At 40.5% G+C, this 26566-nt stretch overlaps 2 protein-coding genes and 1 non-coding gene across 3 annotated transcripts; 2 read left to right on the forward strand and 1 right to left on the reverse strand.

Annotated features, from left to right (window-relative positions):
* The first annotated feature begins 615 nt into the window (after window positions 1-615).
* Window positions 616-688, forward strand: trnav-uac (transfer RNA valine (anticodon UAC)). Its single transcript has one exon. It is a non-coding gene; the product is annotated as a tRNA-Val (tRNA).
* Window positions 689-3182: 2494 nt separating this feature from the next.
* cstf2 (cleavage stimulation factor, 3' pre-RNA, subunit 2) lies at window positions 3183-20522 on the forward strand. Its single transcript, XM_030061938.1, has 13 exons — window positions 3183-3322; window positions 3597-3675; window positions 3995-4164; window positions 4275-4411; window positions 5870-5989; window positions 6242-6364; window positions 6566-6665; window positions 16485-16584; window positions 16797-16996; window positions 17885-18009; window positions 19135-19218; window positions 19898-20049; window positions 20210-20522. Exons 1-12 carry the CDS (start codon window positions 3244-3246, stop codon window positions 20018-20020), a joined length of 1440 nt encoding a protein of 479 aa, XP_029917798.1. The 5' UTR covers window positions 3183-3243; the 3' UTR covers window positions 20021-20049; window positions 20210-20522.
* Window positions 20520-26320, reverse strand: nox1 (NADPH oxidase 1). Its single transcript, XM_030061936.1, has 13 exons — window positions 26161-26320; window positions 25880-25975; window positions 25575-25685; window positions 25329-25413; window positions 24526-24671; window positions 23664-23857; window positions 23443-23569; window positions 22976-23068; window positions 22652-22893; window positions 21802-21964; window positions 21404-21550; window positions 21175-21299; window positions 20520-21045 (listed from the first exon to the last, which is right to left on the reverse strand). Exons 1-13 carry the CDS (start codon window positions 26203-26205, stop codon window positions 20919-20921), a joined length of 1701 nt encoding a protein of 566 aa, XP_029917796.1. The 5' UTR covers window positions 26206-26320; the 3' UTR covers window positions 20520-20918.
* Between the last annotated feature and the right edge of the window lie 246 nt (window positions 26321-26566).

Consider the following 26566-nt stretch of genomic DNA (forward strand, 5'->3'; position numbering starts at 1 on the left):
CCTGTTTTTTATTATTTAAAATAATCATACGATTATAAATTTTAACAACTAGCCTACTTTATGCTGGCACAGAGGCAGAAGATACTATGTTAGTCAGTCAGCACAACTATGTCAGTATTGAGTCAATTTCTACCAGTAAGGTGTTAGGTGTTTGAGGCGAGCTATCCGACTCGACACACGAGCATTTCTCCAGAGTTCATATCTGGACGACCGGCTGAGTCAGTGGCTGTTCATTGGATCAGCGGCAGAAACACACCGTCCCCAGAGGACGCTGAAACTGAGACTAACAGGGATCATTTCTCATAACCAGGCCCATAAATTGCGCTAAATGGGGAAAAAATGAAGTTGACTGACAGATATCTCGTAGGACGACACGAAACCTGCAGGCTGCGGTGATGGGTGGTAAATACAGGGAGCCACTGCTGTGCCTGGACGAACAATCAGTTTGTCGCATTTTGTAACATCCTACAGACATGAATTTAACATCACGGTCGAGCCGAATCTATCGAGTGATAGCGGTGGTGTTATACAGAAACGCGAGAAGCTTGGATCGTCACAATTTTTCCACACTGAGAGAGCTTTATAAACCGCAGTGTTACAAATAGCGGACCAAGTGGTTCCATAGTGTAGCGGTTATCACGTCTGCTTTACACGCAGAAGGTCCTGGGTTCGAGCCCCAGTGGAACCATGCGTTTTCCTCTTCTCACACCCAGGCGGTTCACACACACCATAATAAACTGCTCTGTAATTATTAACATGCATATGTAATGTTTTGTAGTAATAATTACCCTCTAGCACTAGAACTGGTGGTCATTTCACTTTTAGCTTCACAACGGTGCAGCTTCCGTGAAATTAGATGAGGCCAGCAAATTAAACTTTCACCGTTGCTATGCCGCCTAACCCATAAGAAACATCCCAAATGATGATGCAAACCCAATTCACGGTTTTCGTTGGATGAAACGCCAGCACAACATAGGCTATACGGACCTGAGGTTGCAGTTCAGTTGCACCATGTAAAGCCAGTCTCAGACCTACTACTACAGCTTGTGCTGATTGCATTTCCAAATATTATTTCTTTAGATATAATCCAGTAATTTGTTGAAAAAAAATCTTTTAACTTTCAGTGGAAATCTGGCAAATTTTACTGTTGTTTATATCGCTTTAAGTCCTTAATTTTACACTTTTTTCTGTTGTCTGTGATGGCTGATTCTCATCAATGCTTCTAGTATTTAACTTAGCAACAAAATGAATCCTAAAATGATAATCTTGACTATTTTTGCAACGGATAGTATTAAAAATGTGCAACAAAGCTATTTATACTGGTCAGGGTAAAGATTGTTGTTACTTGAATGAGATACTGAACATCAACATAACAAACAAGCACAGTTTTTGAGTGCCTGACCAGGAACTAAATAAATTCACTGCTGGATACAGAAGGCACTCAGAGAACACCAACCTGGCACAACAATTCACCAAATAGCTGTTACACTGAAAGACATCGTTCTGGCCCCTTAGAAATATGAGTGAAATTAATTTCTTGACACTATAAACACAGCCAGGATTTGGAATCAATTGTCTGTCTCTTGTCAATTTCACAATTCTGACTAAAAATGATTATTGTCAAGTGATCTCCAGCAAAATCAACTGTGTCATGGTCCAAGGACTATCTGTCCACCCAACACATTTCATGGAAATCAGTAACAAGTTTTGAGATACACTGCTGACAAACTGGCGAAAACATATATAGATCCTTGGCAGGGGGATACAACTACTGAGTTATAGGGCTGGAGAATAAATCAATTCACTTAAGTATCACTTAAGTATCACTTTTCATGATTTGTAATCATTTTTTAATTACCAAATCAATTTAATATATATATATATATATATATATATTGGCATCACATGAAATTAAACAACCTAAGAAATCATGTCATGCTTGGTTGTTGGCAAGGGGACTATCGTTCCAAAGTTCAGCTAAATTGTGGCAAGGGACCTCAAGATATCTGGACTAAAATTGGTTTTAAGGGTACCCAGGGGTCTCCCCTTTGCAGACATGCCCACCTTATGCTAATCCAATTCAGTCTGGGGCAAAAGCCATGCAGTTTATTCATACAGTACAAATGTGTTATTTTGGCCCATTCTGAAATGGTGTATTTCTGCATACTGGGGCCTAAACAGTTTTGGAGTTACATAAAGTGGGTTTGAATGGAAAGCTGAGACTCTTGTGGATTCAATGAGCCACATTTGATTCATGTGTGATGATGTTAGCCCCCATGGTAGCCATTTCACTGTGGTGAGATTCTTCTGGAACTTGAGATCCCTGTATAAAACAACCCATTGTGAAGAAAATCCTAGCTTCATGAAACTTTTCACTTTACGTTCACAAAGTAAAGGATTTTTCAAAAAACTAAAATCTCAATAAATCGTAATATCAAATCTCAATACTTGTAGAATCGCAATACCTAAGAATCGCGATGCATATCGAATCGGCACCAAAGTATCGTGATGGCATCAAACTGGGAGATAAGCATATCGTCTCAGCCCTACTGAGTTAAATACAGACAAATAAACATCAGTGCTGCAATACAATGATAATAATGAGATAAACACTGCATAGTTAAGTTAGTATAGCATCTTCTTCATAATCTCCACACATGGTTTCCAATGGCAATCCATGCCCTGTCTCTTGTCTCTAGCTAACATTTGGCTAACGAAAGATTGCACCCAGTTAAATGGTGAAAAGGGTAAAGTTGTTTTATTTTACTGCTAGCTAAAATTATGTTCATTCGACAAAAGCTCGTCACTAAACAGCTACTCACCAAATCCCCTATTAAACAAGGCCTTCTAGAGTTCATCGGGCACCTTTACTGTTTCCTCGTGTTTTTAGTACAGTTTTCACGTGTTTAGCTTGTCATATGCAAAGGCGGTACAAGTCGTTAACCGCAGCCAACAGCGCCATCTATCGTTCGTATCGATACTTGCGACTGTATCTGTGATCTCTATTCATTTGACGTTATTTTTACGAGTTTACCACCACCGGCAGTCTGCAGTTTAATAAATATTTTGCTCACTGTTAATTAAAGTCACCTATTTATTTTTCTCGATTTATTTTTTAATACTGCAAATGGATTAGTAAAGGTGATCTATATTGGAAGTATTTGAATACGGCCCTCCGACAGCGGATATTAATACCTACCGTTAACGCTACTTCCTCGTGTTACCTTTTAATCTGTCCCCAAAATGGCGAACCTAGCAGCAGCGGTTGCTGCCGCTGCGAGTAGAGATCCAGCAGTTGATCGTTCATTACGCTCAGTCTTTGGTGAGTATGTTAAAGTTAATATTACTTGCTGAGATACAGATTTACTCACTAGGTGCAGTGATGTCGATAAACGAACGGCTGAAACAAAATCGTACAAGAAAGCTTGCTAACATTGCTAGCCCGGCTAATGTTATTGTGTCACTAGGCAGGCAACGAGGCAATGTAACCATCAACGGTAACTTTAAAATAGCTGGCCAGCAGAGCTTAATGATATCGTTTTAAATGTGAAATTAGATTTTATTGATTCCATGCCCATATGTCATTACTATTTTAGTGGGAAATATCCCGTATGAGGCCACAGAAGAACAGCTGAAAGACATTTTTTCTGAAGTCGGGCTTGTTGTCAGCTTCAGGTGAGTACAAGGCTAATACATCTGGTGTTCCCATATGCTTGCATGTCTCTCTGGTATCCTGAAACAGTGCTAACCTCATTTCTATTGTGTTATAATGTTTGAGATATAAATCTTATGATGTTCTAGACATTCAAGGCTAGAGCTTATCAGTGTGCCAGAGTCAATGAAAAGTTTATGCACACTACTAATTTGTTTTGATTGGCTCAACTCATTACTAAAAATGCTTACTGTTAAGCCATTGTAATATGAAATAGTTCATCTACCACAGTTATTTTCTTGCAAGAAAAAGCGTGATTACCGTTTGTCTGCTTGCTTCCAGGTTAGTGTATGACAGGGAAACAGGAAAGCCAAAGGGATATGGCTTTTGTGAATACCAGGACCAGGAGACAGCCCTCAGTGCCATGCGGAACCTGAATGGGAGAGAGTTCAGTGGCAGGGCTCTCCGTGTCGACAACGCAGCCAGCGAGAAGAACAAGGAGGAGCTCAAAAGTAAGTGTTTTTGGGCTCTGAGCATCATGTTAATTTGAAGTTATTGTATTAAAGTGTAAAGTCAGATTTGGTTGATAATTGTAGATTAATATTTCCTTTGTCTCGTACAGGCTTGGGAACAGGCGCACCCATTATTGAGTCGCCTTACGGAGAAAATGTCCAGCCGGATGAGGCTCCGGAGTCCATCAGCAGAGCAGTGGCCAGTTTGCCTCCAGAGCAGATGTTTGAACTCATGAAACAGATGAAGGTGTGTTGGTTTGCCTCTGCTGTTCACTCACAGTCTCACCCTTCCTCTAGTGCTTGGAGTTGCACTTGCTAGTGGGAAAGAGTGCAAATGCAAATGCAGCTACAGTAAAAAAAAAAAAAATCAGCCTTAACACAACACTTTTAGTCAATTTTCATGTATTCCAACTTTCATATAACTGTAACGTAATTCCAGAATTTCCCTGGTTGGGATCAATAAAGTATATCTATCTATCTATCTATCTATCTATCTATCTAATGGTCAATAGTCTTTTGTGCCAAGTAGTATTTTAAAATGACCTCAGGAACAAGTTCAAACATTAAATGAATCTATTCATTTGATCAAATGATATATTAGCCATTGTATCTCAATGTATACCAACCAAGTAAAAATGGAAAATAATCAGAAAGTGTGAAATAGACTATTAAAAGAACATAGAGAATATAGCCTCTTGCATTCACAGACAACAGCATTTCAGCATGTTGAGGTCAGTCTGCTTTGCTAAAATAAAACAGAACATTGCATCAAAACTTTTTAACGTGGTGCCCTGGAGTCTCACCTGGTGGAGCATGCACCACATATCGGGGCCGGGTCCTTACTGCAGCAGACTGGGTTCAAATCCGGCCTGGACCTTTTGCTGCTTGTTGTGCCCTTGCTCTCCCCTGCCTTTCCTGTCTATGTATGCTGTTATTATTAGATGAAGCAGAATTGCATAAAAAATAATTACAAAAGAAAAAACAGCTTTCAAACAAATATGTAGTGCACAGTGCAACCACTGAGCAACACAAAGTACCAAAAGGAAAAACAAGAAAATGTGTTTCAGGGAGAATCTGTGGTAAATCAAAACTGAATCATTATTCTCAAGCGGTCCTGTTTACAGCATGTATTTATAGCACCGTTACTTAATTCTTTATGCCTCAAAAAGGACCATGACAAATTTGAATCACCTTACTTTCAATTTGACGGCTTGATGCAGCAGGCTCAGCTCCTCTCGCCAATGCGAAAGGCTACACTGAACAGGCTCATTCCCAACCATGCCACAGAAACCTCAGCACAGCTGGCGGTATGCTTAATTGAGCCAAAGAATCACCACACTGCAGACATTTTCCTCCCACTGGAAAACTCTTGCACTGTGCCAAAGCTGGTGTCATTTAAGTGTCTGTTTCAAGGCTGCTTCGTATACTGAACCGAGGTTATTCCCGGCACTACAGATACTATCAGTGCGCCTTGTATTTCTCACCTGTTGTGCACTGATATTACAACCTGCCATGAGGTACAATCCCACAGAGTATAAACATGTCTTCATATACCAGGCTTTCCATTTCTCTGTAGAAAGAATAGGACCTTTTTTATTCATGTATTTATCTATTTAATTATTCATGTTTGACTCCTCACTTGCTGTTTGTTAAGAATGTCAATAGTGTGGATTCCTTTTATTTAATTTCTGATTTCTCTCTTCAGCTGTGTGTGCAAAACAGTCCCCAGGAGGCAAGGAACATGCTGCTGCAGAACCCTCAGCTGGCCTATGCTCTGCTGCAGGCCCAAGTGGTCATGAGGATTGTTGACCCTGAGATTGCCCTGGTGAGAAGTGCTGAACTGCAACTGATGAGCTCAGTCAAGCCTTACTTGAGCCTTACTTGATGCATTTATTGCAGTCAGTACAGACTTAATTTAGCTTCAATAGTATAGACACTGTTTATTTTGCCCCATGACATTGTTATTTCTTTGGTTAGGCCTACATTTAAAAAAACGTTGAATGCTAGCCCGTGCTTATGAACCAACTAAAACACTGAAGACCAGCTACTTTATACCACTGTGTCTGTTGTTCTGCAGAAAATGCTCCATCGTCAGACTACGGTTCAGCCTCTGATTCCCAGCAGTCAGGGTGCTGGAGCACCAGCGAGCAATCCACCTCCTGCTCAGCCCAATGCCCCAGTGTCTCAGCCACAGCCTGTGGTAAGCACAGCACAATCTCTCTCATGTTGCTGCTGGGTGAAAAATACTTGTTAATCCAGCATGTTTGGAATAGTGTAAGGTATTTTGTTGTTTTAGGATTTTAAAACTAAGTATTATTAATTTTGTAAAAACTTAATCTTGGATCCACATTCCAAGTAATCTTTGAGGTTTTTCTGTGTATTAATTTTGATTTCTGATCAGCCTGGAATGCATGTCAATGGAGCGCCGCAGATGATGCAGCCCCCCACCATGGGAGGTGTACCAGGACCCATGCCTGGACAGGGACCTGTTGGACCTCCAGGTAATCACCAGACCACATGCATGCTCACATCACAAGCCAAACCAGCTAAGTCAGGAATGTGTGAGATACAACTGGTCCTTTACATTTAATTTAAATTCCTCATCTGCATGTTGAGCAGACGATCAACATCTCATTGTGTATAGTTTTGTTTTCTCATTATTGTTTAAGTGTTTATTCTTTCTGTCTTCAGTTATGTCAAAGTATGGCACACGCTCAGACAGACAGGCAGACAACAGATATTGGAGTCAGCAATTCAGAAAATAAAGAATAGGAGCGTGTTGGTAGACAGATTATTTTTCTATATTTATGTCTGCATGCCCACCTTTTTAATTGGAAGCAACAAGCTCCACCTGTTGTCTGGAGCCAAGAGTCATTTTGGAAAACAAGAATTACTAACTGAAGAGTAGATAAGAAACATGTTGCTGCTGCTGCTGCTGCTACTCAGTCGTTTTTAAATTTTCCCCTTCAGTAAAGGCAACTTTAAATGAAGCATGTGGCTTAAGAGTGCCTTGAACCTTTGACCTTTTCAGGAGACAGGGCCAGTGGAGGGCAAGTTGTAAAACAAACATTAACTTACTATACATCATCACTCGATAGCTCCTTGAATGCAGTTGACACCCAAAATTGTCGATACAGGCAGATTAAAGCATCTGTGGGTGGATATTTCCTTTTATACACATTCAGGGTTATCAGACATCTTGAAACTGCATTTCAACTCACAGGAAAAACATACATAAGATCATAAACATGAAAAATAGCACAGACAGCTTTGAGTGATTTATGAAACTAAAGAGTTGCGCGTTTGATCTCCTCTTAGGGTATAATTCCCTAAGTTGTTTTTTTTTTTTTTGGAGGCCTTTTGCAGCCTTTGGCAGTGATGATGGAAGTCCTTTGCTCCCAGACAGGAATGACTCAGATTAGCTGACAGCATTTTCAAACATGAAATATATAGTATTCCCATAATGTAACACGCCTTTCCTGCCAATACACTGCTCACTGACTGTGGCTGTCCTTTGATTATAATCACCTGTTTATTTATTACAGTCACCTGTTATGTCGCTACCAACATGGTGGTGTGGTGATGAGACAGAATACTATGAATAGATATTGCTATGCTCCCTGCTGTTTCTTACCAGAGACTGGTCACTTACCACTTACCTGATTGGTCAGTACTGTGTTTATATGTTAACCTTAAGTATCTAGCCAGGTGAGCATCTCTGTTTTGTTGTTAACTCATCCGTTTGGCACAACAATAATGTTATGTAGCTAATTGCTACCATTAGGGATGGCTTGTGGTTGTATGTAAACATTAACATCAGCTTCATTAAGTTAGCTCACTAACAAGTTAGCTGGTTAACAAAGACAAAAACTAGATTTTAATGTGGGTGATTTTAATTTGTTGTAAGAAGATTATAATAAACTATTTATACAGTTCTTGTCGCAAAACGGTTTATCAAATGCGTCATACAAAAAAAAAATCATTTAAGATTTAGCGACTCATGCTAAATCTTAAATGTAGTAATTTTATTAAAATAAGTCAACTTTCTGCCATATACAGTACAGGCCAAAAGTTTGGACACACCTTCTCATTCAATGCGTTTTCTTTATTTTCATGACTATTTACATTGTAGATTCTAACTGAAGGAATCAAAACTATGAATGAACACGTGGAGTTCTGTACTTAACAAAAAAAGGTGAAATAACTGAAAACATGTTTTATATTCTAGTTTCTTCAAAATAGCCTCCCTTTGCTCTGATTACTGCTTTGCACACTCTTGGCATTCTCTCGATGAGCTTCAAGAGGTAGTCACCTGAAATGGTTTTCCAACAGTCTTGAAGGAGTTCCCAGAGGTGTTTAGCACTTGTTGGCCCCTTTGCCTTCACTCTGCGGTCCAGCTCACCCCAAACCATCTCGATTGGGTTCAGGTCCGATGACTGTGGAGGCCAGGTCATCTGCCGCAGCACTCCATCACTCTCCTTCTTGGTCAAATAGCCCTTACACAGCCTGGAGGTGTGTTTAGGGTCATTGTCCTGTTGAAAAATAAATGATCGTCCAACTAAACGCAAAGCGGATGGGATGGCATGTCGCTGCAGGATGCTGTGGTAGCCATGCTGGTTCAGTGTGCCTTCAATTTTGAATAAATCCCCAACAGTGTCACCAGCAAAACACCCCCACACCATCACACCTCCTCCTCCATGCTTCACAGTGGGAACCAGGCATGTGGAATCCATCCGTTCACCTTTTCTGCGTCTCACAAAGACACGGCGGTTGGAACCAAAGATCTCAAATTTGGACTCATCAGACCAAAGCACAGATTTCCACTGGTCTAATGTCCATTCCTTGTGTTTCTTGGCCCAAACAAATCTCTTCTGCTTGTTGCCTCTCCTTAGCAGTGGTTTCCTAGCAGCTATTTGACCATGAAGGCCTGATTGGCGCAGTCTCCTCTTAACAGTTGTTCTAGAGATGGGTCTGCTGCTAGAACTCTGTGTGGCATTTATCTGGTCTCTGATCTGAGCTGCTGTTAACTTGCGATTTCTGAGGCTGGTGACTCGGATGAACTTGTCCTCAGAAGCAGAGGTGACTCTTGGTCTTCCTTTCCTGGGTCGGTCCTCATGTGTGCCAGTTTCGTTGTAGCGCTTGATGGTTTTTGCGACTCCACTTGGGGACACATTTAAAGTTTTTGCAATTTTCCGGACTGACTGACCTTCATTTCTTAAAGTAATGATGGCCACTCGTTTTTCTTTAGTTAGCTGATTGGTTGATGCCATAATATGAATTTTAACAGTTGTCCAATAGGGCTGTCGGCTGTGTGGTAACCTGACTTCTGCACAACACAACTGATGGTCCCAACCCCATTGATAAAGCAAGAAATTCCACTAATTAACCCTGATAAGGCACACCTGTGAAGTGAAAACCATTTCAGGTGACTACCTCTTGAAGCTCGAGAATGCCAAGAGTGTGCAAAGCAGTAATCAGAGCAAAGGGTGGCTATTTTGAAGAAACTAGAATATAAAACATGTTTTCAGTTATTTCACCTTTTTTTAAGTACATAACTCCACATGTGTTCATTCATAGTTTTGATTCCTTCAGTGAGAATCTACAATGTAAATAGTCATGAAAATAAACAAAACGCATTGAATGAGAAGGTGTGTCCAAACTTTTGGCCTGTACTGTAGGTGTACCTGGATACAGGAAAATATTTAATAATGTAGTTAGTATTAATAATATCTGGTAGATAAAGATGTATACCTACTATTGAAATGCTTGGTATAAAGCCAATGTTTTCGCTCAGCAAATTCTCCTATGGACTTCCTTCAGGGTGGCATCTGCTGTATTTGCCACAGGATTTGGGAAGCATAGCCTCTGACCTCCCCAGTTTCTTAAGCAAATTCCGGAAAAATGCATTTTTTAAAGATAAATGAGAAACGTTTTTTTGTTTGTTTGTTTGTTTGTTTGTTTTTTTAAAGAGTAGTATCCAATTTGCTGTATGCGCTCTTTTTAAGAGATTATTGTCTTGTCAAGTTTTTTGTTTAATTGTAAATGGCCTTGGCTCATGTTGTCAGCACGTTGCATGTCATGGCTCATTGTGGTCACTAGGGGTCACCATAGCCTTGCAAACAGCGGAGCTGCCTGAGTCACACTCAGGATGGAGTGTCATCGTGCTCGGTGGGGTAGAGACGGTTTGGAAATACAGCTTGGATGTTTGACATTTAAGTGCCTCAGTGTGTCTGTCTCTGTGCACATCAATGTCTTTACACAGTGCATCTACCAAGGTTAGGTTTCTAAAAGATTCCTCATGTATTCACCACATTTCACCCTGTTGTGTTTATGTGAGAGGGGAAGAATCTCATGAGCATGCTTAAAATGCTCTTAAAGTGCTGCTTTACTCTCTGAGTCCTGTGTCTCTATTTCTTTTCACTTTAATGCTTGCTCAGGAAACCTTCAGCACTCTCCCACAGGATCGTCTGGGCAGGCTGCTATCGAGCGGCCTCAAGGTATCACCCATACTCCCTCAGCTCTCTAGACAGATCATGAGACTGTTATGACTGGTCATTGCCCAACCACTGCATTTTTAAGGTTTAGCCATAGTGTGCTGCAGCTGAGTTGCATGTCAGCCATTATCAAATATGACCCTCTTACCATTACATTTTCAGACGTCAGAGCTATTACTCAAGCCTGTTTGTGTAAAGAATATGATCTCTGGTGAAACGTATCTATAATTACAGGAAAACGTGCCATGTCATGGTAGGTGGCACTATCTGTTTCCTGGATCTGTTTTCACGTAGGCTGCATGTGAGCAAATACAAGGTTGGGCCAGATGCCAATACTATATTACTGGTATGACTTTACCACAGTTTCCATCACGGTAAATTTTGTCTTCCACCAATCTTCCGCAGGAATATGAAGTTTATGCTATATTTGAGCCTGTTTCTTTCAAAATGCAATATACTATAACAGAAGAATAGCACTCTTGGTCCATTTACTGGTTTTGCCCAGAAAACAGAAAATAGCCTTGCAAATGGCAATAATGGACCATACCAATGTTTTTGCCCCTTTTCTACATTGCATGGATACATTACTATACATTACATTACTACATTATTACATACATTACTATGAACATGTTATACTTATTTATTAGATGTAATTTTTCTATTTTTAAAAATTCAAATGATCAAATTATAAGTCTTCTTTGAAATTTGCTCTGGCTAACATTTGTACCTGACTTAGCCGTAGACTGTTGTCCGGCAGAGATCCACATTCTGTTCTGTGTGTTTGATGGATGCGACAGAAAAATAATGGTGCATCCAAAACATTGGGCATTTGTTGCATGCTAGTTTGCCAGACTAAATATGAGAACATTTTTAAAAGCCAAAAACAGCCAAATGCACCTCTTCTCTTTCATGATACTCATGTCTGTTTATAATTTGTTATCTGGGTTTGACATTTGCAACCAAATAGGGCATGACTGCAGTTGTTGTTTGCAGTCCTGGATAGCTGAGCTTCTCACCCGCATGTGAATGCATCAAAACACATTAGATAGTTCAGATGAGTGTGGGTTTCATAGTACAGTATAGTGAAATAAGTACAACACAAACCATCAAAAATACAAAATATATGCACTATAAAACAAGCGCAAATATAAAGTCTGTAAGTCCGCATGTAAAACGTAACAGTGAATACGAATATAGGAATTTAAAAAGCTGAATTTGAAGCAAAGATAGATGTTGTGCTGAATTGTCATCCTCATATTTAATTTATAAGTCTGCATTAGGTGCCACAGTTGTACAGGAAGGGTGTAGGCTGAAGATATGTGTTTGGAAAAAGTAATATTTCTCAGGTGTATTCAGTTTACAATAGATAGTATATCACAGAAATGTGGAGCCTACTGCTTTTGATATGTGCAGCCCTGGTGAGGTACATAAAATGCGCACATAAAAATCTAATTGTGCCAAACATTTGAAGATTATTGTTGTTTCTGTGTTTTACTACCACTACATGTCGCTAACATCCATATTATCATGTGGAATATGACTGGTATGTAGAGAATGCAAAGAAACTTATATAGAAATGCAAAAGTGTCCAAGCAAATGACGTATAGGTTAGTCCAGAGCATAAAAATAATTAAGACAAGATCATATGGACAACACAGTCACTCTTCCTAATTGGCTAAGGCTAGGGTCATTAGGGTGGAAAGCATTACAGTCTGATGGCTCTAAGCACAAAAGAGCATTTTAAGTGTTCTTTTGTTATTTGCGCCTCGGGGCACTGAGGTGGAGGCTTGAAAGTACTCTTTGGCCTCTTCAGCCCATAGAGGGGGTAGGAAGTGTTATTTAAGATGGAGTTTAATCGTCACCCTCCCCACTGCCTCCAGGGTGTCGACACTCAGCCTTACAACAGAGCGAGCCCACTTTGTTTGTCTCGCCATCACACCGCTACAAGGAAGAGTGCACAGGCCACCGCTGCATGATGGGGCCTGTAGAGTCGCCTGTTGTATACATGAAACGATCTGAGCCTCCTCAAGAGCAGTTCGCCCCTGAGCTCACTTTTACGGTGCCTGTGTGTGTGTGTGCCCTGAACACTGGCATACACAAGTCCGAGGTCTTATTCTCCCTCGATTTACATTTCAAATATTGTTTGAAGTCGGTCAGGGTGTGTGAAAAGGAGACACGGTTGAAGTCTGCAGAGACAGCAGTGAAGGAGCTGTAATGTTAGGTGTGTGATCACATCAAAGTTGAGTGAATGACATTAGAACCGGGTGACATATCTATTATATAAACACTGTGATAAGACACTAGGTATTGTCTTGAGATTTAGGATATTGTATTATCAAGATATGAAAGAAGTGTGTGCTTTTCTTGGTTTTTAAAGGTTGCATTACAGTAAAAGGATGCAATTCTCTGAGGTTAATAGACTGTTCTAGCTGTTGTGTTATTTGCCTCTATCTGCTTGGTCTTCCTATCCATTTTATTAATGATTGTCTACTGGTACTATTGAATCACTAATGACTATCAAAAATCTGAACAGTCACCCCTTCAGTATTGTCACCGTATCAGTATTGTGGTATTGGGTCAAAGATACCTTGACATTGTTTTTTTTTTTTTTTTTTTTATTCATATCACCCAGCTCTAAGTGAAATCAAATGCTGTACACATATAAAGGACAACAGTTTGAGTGTGAGAACTCCCACAGCGCTTAAATATCTGGATGACAGACATTAGCCTTTACCATTAAAAAAAATCCTGGCTCGGCTTGCTACAGCTGAAAGACCCTCAGTACGATCAAGGAGTCCATTGTTTTCCTTGTTTCTGTTTCTCTGTGAAACCGATTAGGCTGGGTGGCCAATATTCCGATGAAGTCCTGTTCAAGGCAGAGAGCCCATCCATCTTGTTTGTGAGCAATATCAGGCTCCCTCTGATAGTAGATCGAAGTTAAACCTTAAATCTTCTTTTTTTCCACTCGCCTTTGACCTCACTGTCTTCCCTCTCTGTTGTGCCGTCAGTTTGGTTGGTAGATTCTTTGTATGTGGGCCAGCAGCTAGGATTGTAGGACAACAACATGCTGCACAGTCCAGCAATGACCTAGAAAAGTAATAAAGGAAGTTGAAAATTGGCCAAAATGGAGAGAAACACAAAAGAAACCAACAGTAAATTAAGCATGATGGAAGTCCTCAATATAAAAGAAAAAGGAGATTAAAAAGTCCATGAGATTGGAGCTTGAAATACTGCAGTTTTCATTATGAGAGGTCCATCATGTTCCCAAAAAGTGTCACTGTATAAGGTGCTGCAAATCAGCCCCAAAATACTATTTGTAAATGGTGATAAAGTGCACACATTCTCTCACTCATGATTCGTTAATTCAAGGCCATGGCATTTGCAGAACACATAACAATGCACTCCACCCAATCTTTACTGGCATGCTGTGTCACTGCTAAGATCTAGGTGCCTATTATACTGCCTCATTAACTACCTACAAACAATATTACTTCAGCATACATGTACAATAGAGATGTGCTATAAAAACAGCTGCACTCTTTGCTCTACTTTGTCTCCCTTTAGAAGCTAGTATAGCGTCAGATGCTAAAATATTTCTAAAGCCTCAACTGTAATAGGGTAGACTTAGGTGTCAGTAATGCCAAATGAGAAAAAAAAATTTTTTTTTTTGAAGATTTATTGAATAATCAGTTCTTGATATCTACACAATGTCTAGAAACGATTATGTTGCAACAATCTTACCCCTCCTGTCCCACCTGATAGATTATTTCAGTGCAGATATCACCCTGTTCCATCATCCAGTTTATTGTTTTATTTATTACACATGGAATTGTCTTTTTCAATTATTGCAGGGGCACAATTGTTTTGATTTCACTGATTGGAGGCTTTATCCCTGCCATTAGAGCTGGACAGGGGTTATGTTTTTGCCCCATTCTGTCTGTCTATCTGTTTGTTAGTTGGTTATGTTTTGTATTTGCAGGTCAAATGTCAACTGTGAAAAAGGAATGTTGTTTTCCTGTGTTCAAATTAAGCATCTTGCCATTGCGTTAGCTGGCAGAGATATAGAAAAATCCACTAGCCTTTGCATCATCAGTCATCCATTTTCTTGCACATTTTGTCTGACTGATATTCATAATGACAGCCGGCAAAGCAGACTAGTCCAGATGTACACCCCCCCACCTCCAGCCGCTCCAGGGAGAGTCCCTGTAGCTTCTGGTCCTGGGAGATGTAATCAGTCTAATGTATCATCGGTGAGGCCTGGGGTCTCATCCCAGTCGATGGTGCATTAGCCTCCAAAGGGAGTCATGTAGAGATATCTTTATCGGGTGGCTGAACCACCTCGTCTGCCTTCTCTCATTGCAGAGGAACTCATCTCTGAGTCGCCCCGCCCCTCCCAACTGCACCTCATGGTCAAATCCTTTCACCCTCACTTTTGAATAAGACACAGAGATACCAGAACTCCTTCACTCAGGGCTGCTGATCATTCCCCACTTTTTTTTTTTTTTTTTTTTTTTTTTTGGTTTCAGGGTATTATCATTTGCATTTCCATTTATAGAATTTTGATGAATGTGTATTTTCAGAGGTAGCACATTTCCCAAAGGTTAAGACGTTACATTCAATCCTAAAATAACCTGTGGTAAAATTTAATGTCACACATTTCTTAAAGGTTATAGAAGCTACAGTCACTTCTAAAGTAGGCTGTGGTAAAATTCGGTTATAGTCTAAATCAAGTTGTCGTTTTAAGACCGCATTTTTTTCCAAAGGCTAAATGCTTACCTCAGTTTACATTATTCTCTACCCATTGCATGCTACAGATATGCTAAATGAGCCACAGTTATTCTAGGTAATTATCAATCCGAAAACTGTGCCTGAGAGAGACTTTACTTTATACGTCCTTTTAACTATTATATAATGTGCAGTTTTTATCCACAAGTTAACCTTGGTGAGCAAAAAAATCAATTTAAGACTGTCATATTCAGCCTGTTACGTAGTGAAACATTAGGCAGATACTATGTCACATGTCAAATAAATTAACAGTATTGAGCGGTATTTTTACTTCAGTGCATGCATACCATGCCATGGCAGGGACTACGCCCTCATTTACCACAGCACTGTTAAAATATTTTCATAATGTTGTGCACTAACAGCTTGGTTGTGTATATATAAGTAGGTAATATAGAGGTAGGTGATATGAGGTTTTCATGTTTCTTTTAATAGAAAGCAAGTAGTCCTATAGACACTAATTATACTGGAAAATGCTGACACACCTGTTGCTCTTGACATTTTCTCTGAAATGCATGCCATCTTCCTTGATGATATGTCCAAATATCACCAGATGTACAAGACAAAAGTAGGCAAATATATATTGCCAGTCAGTTTTTCTGTGTGTGTCTGGGATGTGATTTAATTCAATTTTCCTAGTCTTTCCTGCTGTTTTGCATTTGTAATCACATCCCTGATGTGTGTAGTGTTCCCTGTCATGTTCTTCCAGCCATCTTCCTAATCTCTGCCTCCATACTTTGATACTGGGCTGTAGCAGTCTGCTGTGCTCACTCTACTTTTTTTTTTTTTTTTTTTTTTTAAATTAATCTACCCTGCCCATTTGTGGTTATTCTGAGATATCTATCTTGAGTAAATACTCACCTTTTATGGTCTTGTGTGGTTTGTGAATTTTTCCATGTACCAGTGGCCTTACCCAGATACCTTTGACCAAAAAAGTTACAGCCCATTTTTATTATAGATTAATGCTTGAAGTTTTTCCTGGTCACAAAGTGGGGAAAAAACTGTGTTTCTGTGATTGAATATATTGCTTTTCCCTCTCAGGACCAGGTGGTATCCCCCCCAGAGGCCTGCTGGGAGATGGTCCCAATGATCCCCGAGGAGGAACCCTCCTATCTGTCACTGGAGAAGTCATAGAGCCTAGGTAAGACATGCACCTGGATTATAGGACCTTAACAATGGAACAGTTGTGTTTACTTTGAAGGCACAGTCATTAACACAGGCAATTGCTACTTGTGTGAAATGGGGAAAATATGTTGATATATTGTTTTTCAGTTGCCAGTTTAATTGTACTTGCTACAAGTCTAGAACCATATGTAATTGTTTATGTGTGTATATCTAATTGTGTAAATCTAGCCGAGGCTACATGGGTGCTCCACCACCCCACCCAGCCCCACCTGTACATATGGGCCAAATGGGAACTGGACCCCCTCCGGATATGAGAGGACCTCCTCATGACATGAGAGGCCCACCCATGGGTGAGCCAAGAAACATGATGGGAGACCCTAGAGGGCCCCCAATGATGGAGCCTCGGGGACCCCCAATGGAAACCAGAGGTAGTTGTGCCACTAGTGCTTCAAAATTTAAGGGTCTAAACTTTAAATATGAGCGTGCTTGTTCAGAGTGCTATTGCACAAAGTTGGTCTTTTCTCCTCCATCCTACGCATGGCAACAATACAAAACAAAGGCCCTTTGTCCTAGCATTAGGTTTAAGGTGATATTTTGTTTCAAGAACTTGATTACTACTAGTCTTGATTTCCAAACTGCACTGAGCTGTTTTCCCAGATGACACATACAGAATGTGTGTGTCACAATGAGCACAAAGTGTGTACAACATAAGAATACACTCACTGTGACTCTGTGCTTTGAGATATAAATGCTTTCCCCTTTCCTCACATTAATTCTTTCCTAGTTTCTTATTCCTATATATTATTCCTACAATCAGAAAGGAGGGAGTTGACACACACTCTAGTTATGATGCATTTTATTAAAAAGGACTGACGTTTCAACAGAGAACTGTCGTCTTCAGCGTCAGGAGCCTACTGACCCTGAAGGAGACAGAGACATTGGCCCTTTTTTATAAAACACATTGGAGCTGGAGGATGTATTGACTTCCTCCTTTCCAGGTATCATACTGGTCGGCTGGCCACCTCGTCAGTATATGGTGTGTCTTGCTCTTTCCTTTCTGATCATATTATAGCTACCACATTGTTTTGAGAGGCTAACAAGGCTAACCTCAACAAGCATGGAAATGGTTTTACATTTGACAGTGATATATACTATTACAATTAAGTAGTATATAGTCAACAATCCTCTCTGTGTTTATGTAAACCTGAGTGGTCAGATTTCCCAGTAGCAATCATTTAAAAGGACATTGATGGCTCTGCTCTGGCTTTGCTCTGCTGTGCACACTGACTCACTCTGCTTTTGGTTAATGTCTACAGGCCGTGACCCCCGGGCTATGGATGCTCGTGGGCCAGTGTCTGGGCAGAGGGTTCCCATAGCGGGAGGTATGCAAGGCCCGGTTCCCCACAACATCGGTCCCAACGCTCCTCCACCTGCAAGACCGGTAATGGCTGCCTCGCCCTCAGTTTCACTTCCATTGCAAAAACACCAAGACAAATCTTAAATCTTCAGTTCTATTCTCTTTTTTTTTTTTCCATTTTTGTTAAAATGGTTGCCTGTTAGCATCTGTCAACCTTCCTCTGTGTTATGGAATTACGTATACGAATGCAAGCTGCTCCTGTTTTTGTTCTGTGGAGCACATGCATAAATCAGAATCAGGAGTTTGAGGCTCTTTTTTCCTGTACTGCGAGAAATTAAACACATCCAGTAATTCACTGCAACACTGACACTTGGACACCTACTTATTGATGGAGCAATGAAGATGTTAAGTTGTTAATAAAAAAGAAGTGCAGATAGTGGCAGGAGCCTGAAATAACCTCCAGACCAATTGGATTGCCACAAATAGCAGTTTGACATTTAAATACAATGATAACTCTGTTTTTAAATAAAAATAATATTTACATTTAAACATAAAAATCCCATGAAATTCATTTTTGTATTTTATGCTTAAAAATATTTTTATTCAAAAGCTGCATGTTATGTTACATGATTTGACACCCCACTCAGAATATCTTCGTCCAGGCTCATACTGTAGGTTGGAAGACACCGTCCTAGAGGAGTCAGTACTCATGAGTTTGACTGACTTTTGAATCTGTTTTCACTCAAAATGTGCTCCCAACTTCCACATGGCCATGGTTAGGATGGGGCTAGATGGACAAAATCACATATTATAATATTTTTGACCAAATACCTCTATCAGTATTGTCAGGATGACGATTGGTGCTCTCGTAAGCTATTAACACAATGACATTTTTTACAAACAATCTATCCTAGTAATAAGGACATGATGACCAAGCAGGTAGAGGAAACTAATAGAACAGCTAGAACGGTCTAATAAGTTCAGATAACTGCATCTCTTTATTGTAATGCAGCCTTAAAAACCAGGACAAAACAGCACTTATGCCATATCACGAAATTATAATATCAAAAATCCCAGATGATATCAATATTATATTGTTATCATGATATCAAACTAGATATGTTGCCCAGCCCTACATCTGTTTGTCATCAGACAATTGATACACCCATACCAAACACTGAAAACAAACTGTGTTTGTCTGTCCACCAGGGCCCTGGTATTTCTGCTGTTCCACAGTCGGGAGGCGGCTTCAGCCCCGGGCAGAGCCAGGTTTCCACACAGGACCAGGAGAAGGTGGGTGACCCTTCGTAACACGTACCAGCTGTTTAGTGGCTTCGCAATTCGACATAGAAGTACAAGTTACCACTGTAATATACACAAACGCAGCAGTCTGTTTTTTTTTTTTTTAATTGTCAATATTTTATTATCATATTTTTATATCACTTATGAAAATGAAAAGAGCAAATCTGTTATGTACTGTGTCTCCAACAGTAACACGTGTGCACACAAACACATGGATGCACACATGGGTGTGCTTGTTTTTCTTAAGGTTAGCAGGTCTGTTACCACTGTGTTGTAACAAACTGGAAAAACCTCTTCGCTTTGAGATGTTGAGTGGCTAAAATTAGTTGTGAAAGAATTCATAAAGGATTGTAAAATGAGGCCTCCAGTGAGAATTCATTCAGACTTAATTGTAGGTTACCACAAAGAGAACAGGCTGTGAGGATGTGTTGGTAAGTAGTAGGAGATGTCATCCTCTAACCAAAAGGTCTTACAGTACGTATGTCCTCCAAAACAGCTGCTCTGCCTGTCAGTATAGTAAGACACTGAAATCTGCCTGTTCACTCACTATTTTCAAGCCACTATGAATAAGTTTTACCTTTAGGGAAAAAAAAAAACATCAACAGATTTCTTGAAGTGTTTACATACCTTTTTGTGTAACATGGTTAATGTGTCTTTTTTTCCCTGGCAGGCTGCCCTGATCATGCAGGTACTGCAGCTCACCCCAGAACAGATTGCCATGCTGCCTCCAGAACAGAGGCAGAGCATCCTCATCCTCAAAGAGCAGATTCAGAAAACTGCAGGGGCGCCTTGAGGATCTCACTGGACACACAAAGGCTGAAGGTAGGCAGAGGTGGAGCTTTTGTTTTGTTTTGTTTTGTTAACATTACTCCAATTCCCACCGTGACTGAGAACGTATCAACTGATGTGGAAACATTTTGTTTATTCTGACACCAGACACTGTCTTCCTGGATTTTCTTACACATCCCATTTTGATTTTCAGGACTGGGAAACCACCTGACCTCAGCCCTCATCCTGTCACCATCAGTCCGAACAGGTTCGAAGACACCTCCTCATAATAGTTAAGAATATTTTGTAGATCATTTTGTACCATAATGTCTGTTTTTATTTTATATGGAATGGTGAAGTTGATGCTTGTGGATGGGAAAATAAGTGAGGATGACATTTGTGAAAGCTAAACAGATAAAGGCCAGAGCTGCCATGTCGTGGGTGTTCATTCTTTACCCCCCAAAAGCTAAATAATTTCATTTTATGCCTGGATATTTTGTTTGTCAATAAAAAACTGTGACACTGGTTGTTTTGGTAATTTTATTGAAATGGGGTTAGGAATTATATACAAGGGAATAAAAAGGGATGTGGATACGACACCATTTTCTGTTTTAACAGAATTGCGACAGTGATTTCTCATCCAGACATGATCTTCAGAGGATGACAAACAGCCACTGTATTACATGACTGGTTGGCTACACTTTGTCTTGTTTCCTTGTCACCTTATCACACTGACACATCTTGTTTTGACATCTTGAGGATGGAAACTTGATTGTAAAACCTGAAATAATATTTTCAACCTTTGCCATCACCAATTGTCTTCATCCTGCTCACGTTAAAAGAAATTTTTCCAGTGGAAAAAAGCGTAAAGGGGCCAACTTGTTCTTCCAGAGGCTGACGTGCATTTTCTCTTGTTCTGCTGCTCAGAAGTTCTCCTTGTTGAAGTAGAATTTGGTCTTGCGAGGATCTACGTCTGAATATTTGGCACATTTCTTCTCCAAGACCTTTGCTAAGGCAGCAGGGCCACACAGGAAGGTTCCCACCACAGACCTGAGAGAGACAAGGAACAAAATCTGAACTGTTATAGATTTCCATTGAGAACATTCTATATAATATTCTTAAATACTCAACCAAAATTTTTTCTCCAACTGAATGAATGCAAACAATCAAAACACTCACGTGGGGTTCTCTTTGCGGACTTGTTCAAACTCCTTGTCCCAGTTGGGTCTGCCATAATGGGTCTTCTGCTTGAGACCAGTCACCACATCTGTGTCCGCATCAAAATGAACCATCACATGAGCAGTCTGTGAAGAGGCAAAAACATGGCTGAGTCAGAGAAACCGAACTCAAACTAGGTGGAGTGTAAATGAACGCACTGAGGTGGGTGAGTGTTGGTTCATTCACACACATGGCTTTGATCCCAGCCAGTCAGATAGAGCTTGTAGGTCAGGAAATCCCCCATGCCTCTCTCCTCCATCTCCCTCTCCAGCACCTGCAGGAGATCCGCAAACCACTCAAAGGCGTGGGTTTCCCGGCACAGCCAATAGAAATAGATCTGCAACCAGGAAGAAAAAGAAAGCATTTTAAACAATAGTCTTGTTATACCAGAACAGGCCATACAGCTAATGGCTTATTATGTATTAAGAAATCACATTGTGTGTTTTCTCACAACACAATAAGAGGTTTTGTCTCAGTCAAATGCCACATAGCAGCTGTCAGCACAAAAATAGATAGGAGTGTTTGTGTACAAAAGCAGACTGGTTAGTGAGCCTAGTGAGTCAAAAAATGGCTGTTACCGGCTGTTACCTTTCTGGTGCGTAGCTTAGGGTTGGAGTCTTTGAATTTGTACCAGATGGACTTGAGGATGGAGGCAAAGGGAGTGACTCCGATGCCAGCACCAACCAGCATGCTGACTTCATAGTCAAATACATCCTCACTGGCCGTGCCAAAGGGACCATCCACACCCATCCTTGGGGAGAGCAGTGAATAATTTTATTATGCACAGAGTCAGCTTGTTTTTTTATTCTTGTTTTGCCTTTTTTTTTTGGTTAACATCTACACTGAGTTAAAGTCACAATCAGCACCTGCCCAGATCTCAAATAAATTAGGGCTCGGGGGGAATTCTCTTTAAGGTTTATAAAATATCTGTGTAATCATGACTGAGGGGGGCAAAAAAAACCACCCATGACAGCTGGGAGTACCTAGCTGTGCATTCCACCCTTAAATTTTATTTGTTGACTTTTAAAGCCATTGCACTAATACAGCTACTGTCCCCTCGTGGGCCACTTACAGGAGCCTAAAACTACAGATTCTTTCCAGTGTGATGTGGGCAAGAAAAGATGGAGCAATAAGAGACACAAACATCCTCTTCTTTAAAGCCTGCCACAAGTTTCCAGCAGGGGAGAAAGATGCGATGTTGTGTATATGCAACATACCACGTAAGAATGCAACATGAATGTATTATGTAGTTCATTAAGTCAATAAATCATAAACAAAATGTCCTTTAAAGTCAGATTAATGGGGCAAAACATGTCAACAATTCATATCCAACCCTGGCGGCTGCATATTGCAGTGTGAACAGTAACTATGCGGGCCAGCACAACATGAATGCACAGCAGTTCAATACTGTAAAACATGTATTAGAGGAAGTACTCACTTGGGTCCCTGCGCCCCCTCCGGTAGCTCCTCCACCATGTTGATGAGTTTCTGTGTCCAGTCCCCTGCCGAGCGGATGTGAACACTGAAGAAGTCCTCCTCCGGGGCAGAGGTCATGGTGAAGGGGTGCCACTCCAGCTGGGAGATGGCGGGACAGTTGAGGAAGACGTACTGGCCCACCTCCATTTTGAAACCGCTCTTCACCAGCTGCAGTTCCAGCACCTTGGACGGTCGAATTACGATCTGAAAGCGAAGGGTGTGGGAGTGAGATGTGAGATTGTGTCAAGAGGTTGAGCCAAACAGTTGAGCCATTATCCAAACTCACCTTCCTGTACGTGACTTTCTGCGTGTAGCGAATGAAACGCAGCAGGCGCTCAAACACATACAGAATCATGGGACCGATCACCCACATCCAGGTCTAAATGAGGATGGAAAACAATGATTACTGGTCGAATGACTTCACAGTCTACAGGATGACAGCTTTTGTAGAGTAACTTTTCTTAGTAACAGTGATAGAGATATTTTTTCCCTAGTTTTCCTTTCCCTAGTGTTAGCCATAATCCTAACCTAATCCTAACCAATAAGCCAAAATGACCACTCAAAATGTAAAATGACTTTGCCACCCTTGGAAAAAAAAAAAAATAGCAGCAGTGGTAGCAGTAGTAAACAAGTTTTAGAATATTTATGTTGTGCAGAATACAAAATAGCTACAAAAATACAAAAAAGAAGAACTGAGAGGCCTGAATGACTTAAAGTGCTAATGGCAGATTCTTGAAAATCAAGTGGACTAACCTGCGGAAACCCTCCAGCAAACTGAGGAACGGGGCACTCAGGAATACGTCCCCATTCTTCAAATCGGTCTTTACAGAAGGTGAAATTATGTGGAGGATCTGTGGTCTGCTGACTCCGCACAATGCGCCTGTAAACGGGCCACACGACACATGAGTGAAACATATTGGTGAGAGTAATCATGTTGCACTCACATAAAACAAGGCTTAAACCTTTTTTCTTACCCCGCTCCGTGAAACACCAGGCCGGCAAAGAAGATGATGAAGAGATGGTGCGTGTACCAGAAGACCTCAAAGTAGCTGCGCCTGATCACCTCCATGGAGGAGGTGATGATGAGGATGAGGGCCAGTGTGATGATGACCCCTGTGAGACCAGCGATGGTGGTGAAGACAAAGTAGGTTGGAGTCTGCTGCGCATCCTGAGACACAAGAGCCCGAACAGAGGAACAGCTTGAGCTTCATCTTCCTCACAAAAACAAGACAGAAGATTAGGAGCTGTGTGTCGAACTTTGGTGTGTCTGAAGATGTGGGCATAAAGACTCTCTTGTTTTTTGTTTGGGATTCATGAAACCTTAAAAAAAATCTCAAGTGCAGTTTTTTCCTTTAGTCTTAAGAAATAAGAAAAACGTATATTCTTAAAAATAAATTCTTACATATATTTCTTAACTTTCTTCCTCCGTTTTTTCCTCAGAAAAATGCAGTAAAAATGGTGTTCCTGAAATAAAAGCTCTCAGATTTGCTCGATATTTTTCTTAACTTTAAGACAGCCTTTCACCAGTTCCTACAGTGAAAAGCTAAACCTCTAATTTCATACATTTTTTTAAAAAAATCAAGAATTAGAGATATAGTTCCTGAATCTCATGCCATATCTGTTAAAAATATGACAAAGCCAAATAACAGCAACCAGTGTTTGTGTTTGAAATTTGTAAGAAATTAGTGCTATTAATAAGAAAATACTGAGGAATTCCACTTAATAACCATCTTGAGAACTTTCTAAGCTGTCCTCTTATGTCTTTACATTTCATAAATCTGGCCCCTGATCAAACAGCCCCACAGTGAACATGCACTCATGCAGAGGCCAACTTACAACGTCCGTGCTGCGGATCGGGTTCAGGTAGGTGGTGTTTCCTGCGTCCTCCAGGTTGGACAGTGCCGTGCTCAGTCCGTCATACACGCCTCGCCTGCTGTTGTTGTACCACTCCACGTTGAGCAAATGGGCGATCATGTGAACAGCTGCCATGCAAAACAAAGACAGGAGACGTCTAAAGTGATGATTTTGGAGGTTTGGTTGTTTATTACTACCCAGAAATATGCCTTGTTAGCGCAGGGATACTCATTTGTCAATTTTTTACTTTTGTGTTTTAAAAAACACAAATATTTGAGTAACTATCTCCTTACTTATGGATTTACAATGGTGCAAAGGTTTCTTGAACAATGAGAAAAAAAAGGAAATCTAATAATTTTTGTTTGTTCTTAATCTCTGCAAGATATAAAAGGATATAAAATATTTACACGCCTTCCTGTTTTATTGTATAGATAGATAACCACACGAGGAAGTTAAATTTTCCCTAGAAATTTCCGAAACACCCGAAGTTAATATTTAACTTAGGATTCCTTTTGCCTTACTCACTCCTAAAATCCAACCAAAATCCAACCATGATATTTTGTGAAACACAAGCTTTTTAGCCCATTGATGGAACTGCATGTGAATTTTTTTTTTATTATTATCATGAATATTACCAGATATTTATTATCTTCATGAGGATATGACTGATTTGTTCATATTCTTTCAGAGGTACATAAAGAAAGAAAGAAAGAAAGAAAGAAAGAAAGAAAAAGAATGGAGAGAGAAAGAAAAAGAATGCAGAGAGAAAGGGATGTTGGATGTACCTGTCATCAGGCCAATCATGTAGGCCACCAGCTTGTGGAAACTTAGATTTTTGTCCAGCTGTTTCCTCATAGTTCGGCCACAGCACTGAAAAGGGAGAGAGAGAGACAAGACTTTGTTCAAACTCATTTAGCCCTCGCTGATTCAAAGCAATTAGAGCCTAAAGTTTCCGTGACAGAAGCCGTGATGTAACAGATAATGACTCTCCCGCTGAACTGGAGCGCTCAGCTCGTTCCAGAGCATCTCACCATGAAGGAGCCGCGCAGCAGAGACAGCAGGTTCCTGCACACTGGCAGGAGGATCAGCATGCAGTTGAAGTTGAGCACGGCTGCAGGAGCCCTGGCCCAGGCCAAGGCAGACTGGAAAACAAAATATATACAACACATAGGGTGAGATTTACCCCAGGTATCTGTTGAGAACACACAGGGGTCATCATTCATATTCTGGATCTATCTTTAGATTGGTGAAGATGATCCACTATGCACTCACTGACATGACTCTTTGGCTGCATCGCCAAGTTAGTGCGTAAACTTCACCTGGGTCACTTACTCACCCCTAAAAGATGACGTGTGTAGAAAAACTGATCCCCCAAATCGTAGAAGAAGTAGAACCAGACGAAAAGAAATATGTTGATGCCCATCCATACCACCTGCGAGACCAGACAGGATCATGTTTTCATCACAAAAGCAGCGCGTGTTATCTTCGTCCAAACACACCAGTTTAAGATGTAATCGTTAGGGAAATGACATTTTGGACACTGTGGATTGCGCGTAAAGTGTGCACTATTTTGGGTCAGTTAAGTCTCTACTATGTACAGATCAACAGTGAACTCACCAGGATGAAGGCTGTAAGTCCTTGGTTGATAATCCAGTTGCCCATATTGAGGACGTGTGATCTACAGCGAGCTGCTCACAGCATCCTCAGCCTACCTGCACTTTTTATAGACTCCTGTTCAAACTCCTCCCATTAGGTAAGTGCTCAGATAATGAGGCACAAGGAAGTCCAGTTCACATCCGGTAATGCTGATGTTGTGTTTCTCCGCAAGTCTTGGAGAGTGACTCTTTTATAGGGCAGAATGTCAACATTCCGGTCTTGCGAAATGCCAAGGTAAGAAAAGGTTGGATGGAACGAGGAAGTACGTCTGACTTAATGACCCACAACAGGAACTGAACGAAGGAAAACCCAGAAGGCTTCATAATATCTTAATATTCGAAAAAAAAAAAAGAAAAAAAAAATAGAA

The sequence above is a fragment of the Myripristis murdjan genome, chromosome 10, assembly GCF_902150065.1.
Source record: "Myripristis murdjan chromosome 10, fMyrMur1.1, whole genome shotgun sequence".
Lineage (NCBI taxonomy): Eukaryota > Metazoa > Chordata > Actinopteri > Holocentriformes > Holocentridae > Myripristis > Myripristis murdjan.